The sequence below is a fragment of the Fukomys damarensis genome, unplaced genomic scaffold (assembly GCF_012274545.1).
Source record: "Fukomys damarensis isolate Sample0158 unplaced genomic scaffold, DMR_v1.0_HiC HiC_scaffold_15, whole genome shotgun sequence".
NCBI classification, from domain to species: Eukaryota; Metazoa; Chordata; class Mammalia; order Rodentia; family Bathyergidae; genus Fukomys; species Fukomys damarensis.
Window position 1 is genome coordinate 35,711,041 of NW_022900927.1, and position 9,777 is coordinate 35,720,817.

Consider the following 9,777-nt stretch of genomic DNA (forward strand, 5'->3'; position numbering starts at 1 on the left):
TGTTTATTTATATTTTCTCTTTTTCTTCTCTTTTAATGGGTAGATTTACAGTGATTGTCTTAATAGTTGCTCTAGCCTTTAGCTTTACTGACAATAACATTAATTATCCTAGTAGGTATTGTAATTACCAATGTTTTATAGTATTTATTAAACAGAAAGATACCTTAAGACATCTCAGAAAGTATGTTAAATTTTTGAAACTTTTACTTTTTGTCTATATGTTATTATTTATTTCATGTTTTCAAAGTATTTAGAAATTAAACCATACATGGATCTTATGAAATTAGCCACATCTGTCCCTCAAATGCCTGAGCTCCTGAGCACTGTCTGTAATGTGAACATGGAAATAAAGAGCACCCATTTGTTTCAGAAGTAAAGAACATTTGTCCAGCTTCAATCTTTACAGTTAGAGAAAGTTATTTTAGGAATATTGAAATTAGCTGAACTCTGACTTCCTTTCCTATTTCTCTCCTTATTTTTCAAATTTCATATAAAAATGAAAAGATGGAAATAAAGTGTTTGTAAATGGGGAGGGGACGAGGGAGTGAAGGGAGGGCAGAGGTAAGGGGAAAAAATGAGAACCAAGACCTGTCATGTAGAGGTACAAGATCCCAATAATGAATGTAACTGTACTGTATACCTAAAATGTACCAATAAACTCAGTTTAAAAAGGGAAAAGAAACAAGTGCTTTTTCATCTTGTTGGAGAAATTCACATGTAAGATCATAGTATTAATACAAAATTAGTTTTCCTAATATTTATCTAGGCATCAACATCTTATGTTGTGGCAAAGCACGTTCATCTACATGCAAAATATAATTTTAGCACCACATATTTCCCCATATACATTTGACTTTTTTAATTCTGTGTGTTTTGTGTTGTTAAATAAAACAATTTGTTTTAGATGTTCATTCTCTATACTCTTTTCTAGCATCTTCACATTATTTTTATTTCTATATCAATGTTTCTAGTGTGCTCTCTACAGTGCATTTTAATTCTGCTGTTGAGTTTCTAGTTTACATTAAGTCTTTGCTCATCTATTTCCTTTTTCAACTCATTCTAAGACAGTCCAATTAAATTTATCATGTCTTATGTCCTCCAAACACTGTTTCATGAATGTCATGGAGGTTATTTTCAGGCATCACTTTGTGGACACCATTTTCCAGTTACATTTTTCAGGATTCCGGAGTGTTTTTCATCAGAAATACGTGCCTGTCCTATAAGTTTTCAGCTGGTATTATCTTTTATTTACTAAACAGTATTCCTTCTAGGCCTTAATCTAAATTTTTCTTTATTCATCTTTGAATAGGATGAGGCCTATTCTGAGTCATTATTTATTAAGAACAGGATAATGGCTTTGCTCCACTTTCTAATGACATGGGTTAATGTAATTCTAAGATCTTCTATGAGAGGAGAGATTGTTATGACTTCTCTTTACAGATGTGGCCTAAAGCAATTCTGATTTCCTTCAATAGTATCCATCCTTTATGCAATGTCTGATTTCCTAATTCTCTCAACCACTGATGTGAATTACAGTCTTCACACTGCTGCAATGTGGTTTTTTTTCCCCCTTAAATTCTGTTACAGCTTATGTTTAGATGCCACCCCCAAAGTCTCATGCAGTCATAGATGGGGCTTTTTTACAGGTGACTGGATCTAGAATGTGTGACACTCGGACTGATTCATGGTGCAATGCTAGGAACAAAGGCACGAGGATTAAGGGTGTGAGTGCTACCTGCCCTAAGTAGTATGAATAAGATATAAGGGATAGAAAGAGCTGCAGTCTTCCCTTGCTTGTTTTGCTACCTTCTGCCCACCATGAACTGTTTCTTCCCTGCTATGTCTGTCCGCCATGCCACCTTACCTTGGAACCAGGCAATTATGGACAGAAATGTCTACAAATTGTGAGCTAAATAAACTTTTCCTCCTTTAACTTTGGGTGGCGGGTGTTTTGTCTCAGCAATGAAAAAAGTAATTAAAACAACTACATCTCCAACTGTTTATTGCATCAATGAGTATTAAGTATGCAGGATATGTGTTTCTGTGGGTTGCATTCATATGCATTTTTCTAGATCCATTAAAAGAAATGAAGCATCCCATACAACTGAAGCAAATCCTATTTTTAATAACTTTAAATTTATAGAGAAAAATCAGTCACCCTTCTTTTTGAAATAAACGTCCTAGTAAACACTAAATAATTAAAATTCAGATAACTTCAAAATATGTGAAGAGAAATGAATGTTCAGCATTTTCTCTGCATTCTAATGTTCTGTGAATCATAACACGATGCAATTTCATTGCAGTGTTTCAAAAGCACAACTGCCATCTAAGTAACACCTGTAGGCCCCCAAATACACTTGAAAAACCAGGCGCAAGAATACAAACAACAGACCACAGACCTTAGGTCTCTGTGTTGAGAAATTAAGTGAAGATAATGAGCACAGAAAAGTGTGTTCTTTCTGCCTACCACTAAAAAAAAAAAAAAAAAAAAAATGCGCACCTGCTGAAGGACTTGGAACACAAGATTTGTTTTAGCATTCTTAGATCCCTCGAATTTGCATACCAGAAGGGAGTGGCATGTGACAGTCAACTCCAGTCCTCTTCTCACTCTTTCTTCAGTTTTGAGCTCTGTGTGGGACCTCACAGAAATGGGTGTGGGTGCCTCAGAGTAGAAACCCAAGTTCAATTTACACTCTGCTCCCATTTCTAGCAAACAGCTTGCCATGATCAGTCTTGGAAAAGAGCTCATTTAGTGCTTGCAAGCAGGTATGAAGCCATTTCGGCAGGGAATCTTGGGGTCTTGGTGCCCAAATTGAATGCCAGCTTCAGAGTGTTTATTTTCCCTCTTTCCCCCACAGATTTCTTACTCGGGGTAAAAATTATATACAGGTTTTTAAGTTCACTATGTATAAAATAGTACCATACCCTATTCAAAATTTTTAAATTAAAAAGCAATGTAATTATTAGAATCAGAAAATAATATTAATTGTCAATCCTTGGTTATAGGCTTTTATAGGGTATTTCAGTTAATCTTTATAGTTAATCCTTCCAGGCAAAATTATCTTCATTTTACAAAAGCAGAGACTAGGGCACAAGAAAAATCAATAGAAATAGTCTAGATTGGGCTGGGGATTTAGCTCAGTGGTTCCAGCACCTGCTTCACAACTGCAAACACCCAAGTTTGATCCCCGGTACCAAAAAAAAAAAAAGAAAAGAAAGAAAAAAATATTATAGATCTCAAAACAGTAAGAAGTAGACTCAGGATTCGAACCTCTAGTAGTATGAATTCATCTTTTCCATACTTTTAACTTTTAGTAGGATAATTTCCATCTTATTATAATTCTTTACATCTTATTTCCTTCTCTTCAAAATTCTTTTTTAAAGAATTCTTTGAAATTCTTTTTCAAAATCCAGCATTGAAAACTTTTCAACACTAAGTGGGGTAGTTTCATATTTCTGTCTCATAAAATGCCTATGCAATATGGATTGAAATATCTTTTTTCTTTTTCATTAGTATAATTCTCATTTTCTTATGTGTATTAACTCCTTTAATCATAACAATAGCTTCATGTGGTAGATACTATTGCTATCCTCGTTTTTATGGATAAACAATAAAGCACAGAGAACCTAACAAATTTCTTCAAGGGAGCTCAGCTAGCGATGAAGGAGGTGCTATTCAGCCTGAGCTCTCAGCAGCTTTTGTCACTGTCGCAGTTCAAAAAACGTTAATTACATAATGAGATGCAACCACTGTATTTACAATCATTCATACATTTCAATCATTGTTTTATCTTTATCTTGGCACATCTAATTAATTTTAGAATAAAATACAATTAATTATGTCCTATTACTTTTATTGCACCCCATCTCAGAGTTACACTTGCCTTCCCTCCGATTTTTAGTTGCTCTCAGCACATCCTATCTAGAGGCCCAGGAATCCCATAAAATAAATACAGTAATGAACAATGAAATACTGGTTGCTAGATTCGCACCATGTTCTATCTTCTGCTCTCTTCAAACACCTTTATGGATTAACTTTCTACATTTGCTGACACATTTGGCTTCGCAGCTTGATTCCTTCTCACCTTTCCTTATTCGGGATTGGTAATGTCTGCTCACTCTGCTTTTCCCCACTAAGAGCTCTCCTTGCCATTTCTCTATCTCTGCTCCTTATTACACAGCACATCTCCTGGCCAAAGGCCTTGTGTTTCCTGTTTATCCAGACTCCCCAGAAATTCTAAGCAACTATAATACTCCCAGGCCAGTCATGTCTGAGAAGAACATAAGGAAAACTGAGTTTTCATCTGTTTTTTTAAAGAAAATAGGAAAATAGACTTTGAATTTATAACTTATTATCTCTACACCCTCAAACTTTTTAATTTGCTACAGACGGTAGTATGAATGGTTAGAAATGATTGACACACTTACAAGTTTTTACTCAATTAGTAATTTTAACAAGTGGAAAACACTTCATACTTAGGTGATGGCAGATCTCACCCAAAAGAAAGTAGTATATTTAGATTAAATGACTATAAGAATATCTTAGAGATATCTCAACATCTGGCCCCTGCTTTGCAGAAACCTAATTTTGCAAGTTATACCAGAAAGAATGCATTTGAAAACATAAGGCCATGGATATGAACAAGAAAACCACATCAGTGGGACCCATTAAAATTTTTGCTTAAGTAAACATTAAGAATGTGACAACTGCTGATTTCCTATGAAGAGTCATAAAATCCCAGCTGTGAGCTTTGGCTTAGTGGTAGTCTAGAAAGTAGAAATAGGAGCATTCCATAACCTCTGAAATTCCTCCTGTAACACAGTTTTAATTTAAAATATTGATGTCACATAAGAAGTTACCACTGAATCTTTTTAACTGTTGTTCACACTGAAACACTTCATTCAAAGTTTCTTCTATAGAAATTGTAGGATCCAAAACACTTACTGGAAAGAACTGATGAAGGAAGTTAGAACTACCTAACTGAAATCTACAGCAGTGGAAAGACTTTGTGTTATCCGAGAAACAGTTACTAGTAACCATAAAATAATCAGAGCTCCCCAGAAAAGCCACAGTAGTGTCTGGATACAGCATGGCACAGATTTTTACAGCTGACATTAATCTTAAATATATGATCTTGAATCTATGATATACCCCTTTCTTAGGTTATCTTTATCATTTTGACTTCAAATTCATATTGATTACACTTTCATGATTAAATGAAAGATTTATTCACAATCTCTGTCAGCACCTCTCAAAAGTGACAGATCATGTGTTCCCTGATGAAAGCACCTCTGATGTATTCACAAAGGCCAGTCCAGTGGCACTTCTTGGGCAGCTTTTATATGACAAGGGTATATTTTAACTGTTTTGTAGTTTGAATATTATTTAGGTACTTCAGGAATCTTACTGAAATAGGAGCTATGCACTTATTAGCATACTAATATTTGGGTTTGTTTAAATGGACCCTATATATTCTGTATCCTAGAAAGGAGGCAGTGGCTGCAGTTCTTCAAAGGATCAGGACTTGTTGGAGAAATAGCTGATTCCAGGTCTGAGCTGGAAATAGGCAAATGAGCCTGGAACATCTTGTCATACCAAATAGTGAAGAAGTTATCAAAGTTTTTAGAATTGTGCCAAAAGCCAATTTGAATACCTATTGGCCAAAAGTGAACTAAATTGTACATCAATAAGATAAAGAACTAAAATGGAATTTAACTTTTCATAACAATAATCAAAGAAATAGCAATTTACTACTGTTGAGTGGTACTAGAAAGTGAATTCACTACCTTGTAGTCTGGCAAGTAAAATGTAAGAAGTATTTATGCTAATATATATGCTGTGTTTATGCTAATAAATGCTATAGGATATTCATCATATATAAAAATTTATGCTATATATGTATATATACTGTGTACCATTAGCAACTAGACAATAAATTAGTAAGTGATAATTTCCCCCTTGTTGAAAGGATTCCAGGTAATGTGTGAAGAAAGGTTCATAGTACTAGAAAATCACCAATTTGAATCTCTTAGTGAACTAAAAATGGATTTCCTTACTTAAAAAGTCATCACAAAAAAGTGACACACGTGGTGCTTCCTGGCCTTCGAAGAAAAAGCATAAAACCACTTATGAAATTATTGTACAAAAAAAAAGCCTAAATTTTATCAAACTACTCAAGGCAACCACGAACTTACAGATAACACAGGGGTCAGAGAAGCACATTAAATTACACCTTCAATAAATAAATGGAAATAGTAAAGCCCAGACCATAGAACATGTAATAAAACAAAAATCATGCACCACTACAGAAAATTTCAAGGGTGGGAGATGAAGTCAGAGAAAGAACCTACAGTTTAAAATTGACATAAAAGATATATCAACGCATCACAATGTGTGAACTTGCTTCAGATCTGAATTCAAGCAGGAACATTTATGAGGTGATTGAGAAATTTGAACACTGAATGGTTATTTTATAGCTGACAAAAATTCTTATTATGTTTTTAAAGTGTGATAATGGTATTGTAGTTACATTTTTTAAAGATGTATTACCTTTCAAGAACATATACTAAAATATTTACAAGTGAAATAATATATTGGAGATTTGCTTCAAAATAGTCAGGGTAGAAGAATGAATGAAAGTATGAACAGGGAAAGACTGGCTGGGTGATGGAACTGACCACCCTATTTTGTCTTCTTTTGTGAGTGTTGGAGGTTCTCTATAAGAATAAATAAAAAGCAAAATCAAGACAAAGATCCTAGCCATTTCTTTCTTATATTCTACTCCAAATGTTTCAAATACTTCAAGGGAAGAAATTTATCAACTAACATTTAAAAACTGGCATAATTTATGAGCTTCATTTAACACCTGCAAAAGCAGCCCATTTTTCTAGGGAAAAGAAAAAAACATACCAAGAACAAAACTCTTTTTTTTTTCAGCTTTAATTGAGTTTATTGGGTTTATTTTAGTTATAGCTCACTTATTTAATGTACCAGTATGTCGTCTATACTTACTAGGGTTCCTGACAATTGTGTGGAAAGTTGTTCTATACAGTAAGACTATATTTATGCAGTTAAGTTCAATTAAATCCATCACTTTAACAAGAGAATAATTTATCATCATACAGATACCTTCTATCTGCTTACCAAAGGCAATCGGGTTCAAAAGTAAAACTGGAATTCTTTCCTATATATACTGCTTAAGCTATTTTTTAATCCAGAATACAAAATGGTATTTTTCTTTAAGCTGATTTATTTTTAAATCATTTAAACTGATTTACTTTTAAAGCCTTTAACTCTACCATGTGTACTAAAAAATGAAAAGGCCTACTTCCTAACATCAGCCTGTCCTTTTTATACTTTATTTTTCCATTCTCCAATGTTAGATGCTACTTTCAATTTATTTGCTATATCTATATCTATGGACATTTAAGAAATGTAAGGTGCTATATACAAGCCTTGTTCATTAAAAGGTGGGTTGATGACACATCAAAATACTGACTTTAAATGCCAATAATTATTCACTGGCTTAGTTTAATCATATGATTATATAAATTCATTGTTTCCCTCTCAAGATTATATAAATTCATTGTTTCCTGATCCTTTTGTTTGTGTGTTTGTTTGGGTCTGGAGACTCTGAAAAGAACCCTTTTCTCTTGTCTTTATCATCCCAGGACCCCATTAGTCACCTGTTTAGACCCAGAGCTAAAGGGAAGGACTCTGGGAACAGACTGTGATGGAATCAGATTGTTTCCCAGCAGAGCTTTGAAACAGAGGAGCCCTGGTAGATATACAACTAAGAGTAATTGTCGTTTCATTAAGGGTTTTTTTTTTTTCTCCTCTGTGACTGTTTTTGCAACAATATCAAAACATTTGTGAAATGTTTATCCTCACAGATCCTGAAGTACGCTTTCTTGAGTCATTGGATTATTTTCAATTACAGAAACAACCAAAGAAAGAGCAAAGAAATCCAAACAAATAAATGGAAAATACATTTTCTTCCTCATTCTATTTCTCCAGTGTAGAATCTGTTCTTGCTTATGATATTTATATCAAGATCCCATTTCTTTCATAAAATTGATTTAAAAAAAAGCACTTACCCAGAACAAGAAGTTGAAGATAAACATAGAATATTTTAGACAGCCACTCACACCTGCCATTTCAGAAAAGGAGCAAGAATCCAGATGCTGTGAATTCAACTATTCCTTATAGGGTTGTCCTGAAATGTGCTCTGGAGTGATTTGCCTGCAGAGCCTCCTGTGCCCACAGCTTCAGAGCAGAAATAGAAAGCAAAGAAATATACAGGGGAAAAATAGTTAGAAAAATGGATGAAAAATTAACCCACACATTTAAATATCACAAAGGCTATCTGCAGGCGAGTACGTTCTTTTGCTTGTCATGGCTCCTGGGGCACTGGGCCAGGATATTTATGATCCTTCCTCAAAAACTGCCTCCTCTAAAGTAAACAGATATCAAGTTAAGGGAGTGGTGCTGGGCAGTTCAGAGAATGGCACAGCGAGATGGGAAGTGGTTAGATTTCAGAAAAAACAGCCTGGTTTTCCTGCCCTCTACTTTCCCCATAGAGAAATAAGGTTGTTTTGTTCTCAGGTAAAGGGACATTTTGTCTCAACTCATTTGTGCACTGTATTTTGTTGACAAAATTTATTCCAGTACAATAAAACAAATTTAGAAATCTGCAAAATCTCCAGGCTTAGGCACAGAAACCTTTTATCATTAAGCTTGGATAGTGAAAAAGCTATTGTCTACCTGCCTTCCAAAGCAGGTTTTCTTCTCAAAACATTTCCAGAGTTGTTTTAAATGCACCATGGTTGCCGAAAGTACAAAAGAAGAAGAAGCAGCTTTTTTCTACCTTGCTAAGACCATTCCATTTTTATCTCTGTTACTTCATGATGTGAAAAGAAAAATATTTTCTGGAGTCACTCTCTTAACTGCCCCCACTGTGTTCCCCTTATAATGTGTGGCTATGTTTGATAGTTGGGTTTGTTTTTAAGGTGGTATTTTGTGCTGTTTCTTATAAATTATGTGTAGCAACAGCTCCATTTCACCAAATTGGTTTCTGGATTCCTGGTCCTCTTGGCAAAAAAAAAAAATCTAAAATGGGGAAGTGGTCATAGATTAATAACCATAGGTAATACAATTAGTTTCTAGTGCTAAATAGAAGGCAACTATCCCCAGGTAAAAGCAACATTCTCTGACCTAACCAGGAAGGTGTGGACTGCTTTGTTTAAACAAACTGGGTCAGACTGGTTTCCACATCCTGCCTCTCAACTGGAGTTCTCCCCCACCAATAAAAGAACCCCATACTTCAAAATGTTGTTGGGAAAATAATTATTTTAAAATTTTTATTAGATTATATACAATAAGTGAGCCTAGCCTTCTTCCAAAAGAATATTTTTCTAATTTTCACTGACATATGATCCTACTCAGTAACTATAAACAGTATAATTAATGTACTGTTAGCAATCATGTTTAGCATTAAAGGCCAAATGTAGAATTAGTTCCAAAAATAATAACAATATTTAACTCATCACTAATGTTGCTGGTGTTCTATGCTGTTTCCTCCTAAAAAATGGAAATAATTTCATACATTTATACTGAGATACTAGTGTCTAAAGCATAATCTGTGGTTGAAAAGACTTTTAGATCAAATTAATTAACTAATTTATAATTCTAAAAATGATTATTTGTCATCGAGAAGTAAGATCAAAAGAAATACTGTTCTGTTGACAAATAATGTATTATATACTTATTTCCCTTCA

At 34.1% G+C, this 9,777-nt stretch overlaps 1 protein-coding gene across 1 annotated transcript in view; it reads right to left on the reverse strand.

Moving 5' to 3' along the window:
- Tspan8 (tetraspanin 8) overlaps nucleotides 1-8,488 on the reverse strand; it is a 29,010-nt gene extending 20,522 nt beyond the window's left edge. The window contains exon 1 of the mRNA XM_010617488.3: nucleotides 8,098-8,488. Within this exon, the coding sequence (XP_010615790.1) occupies nucleotides 8,098-8,157 (60 nt within the window). The 5' untranslated portion in view covers nucleotides 8,158-8,488. The remainder of the gene's footprint in view (nucleotides 1-8,097) is intronic.
- Between the last annotated feature and the right edge of the window lie 1,289 nt (nucleotides 8,489-9,777).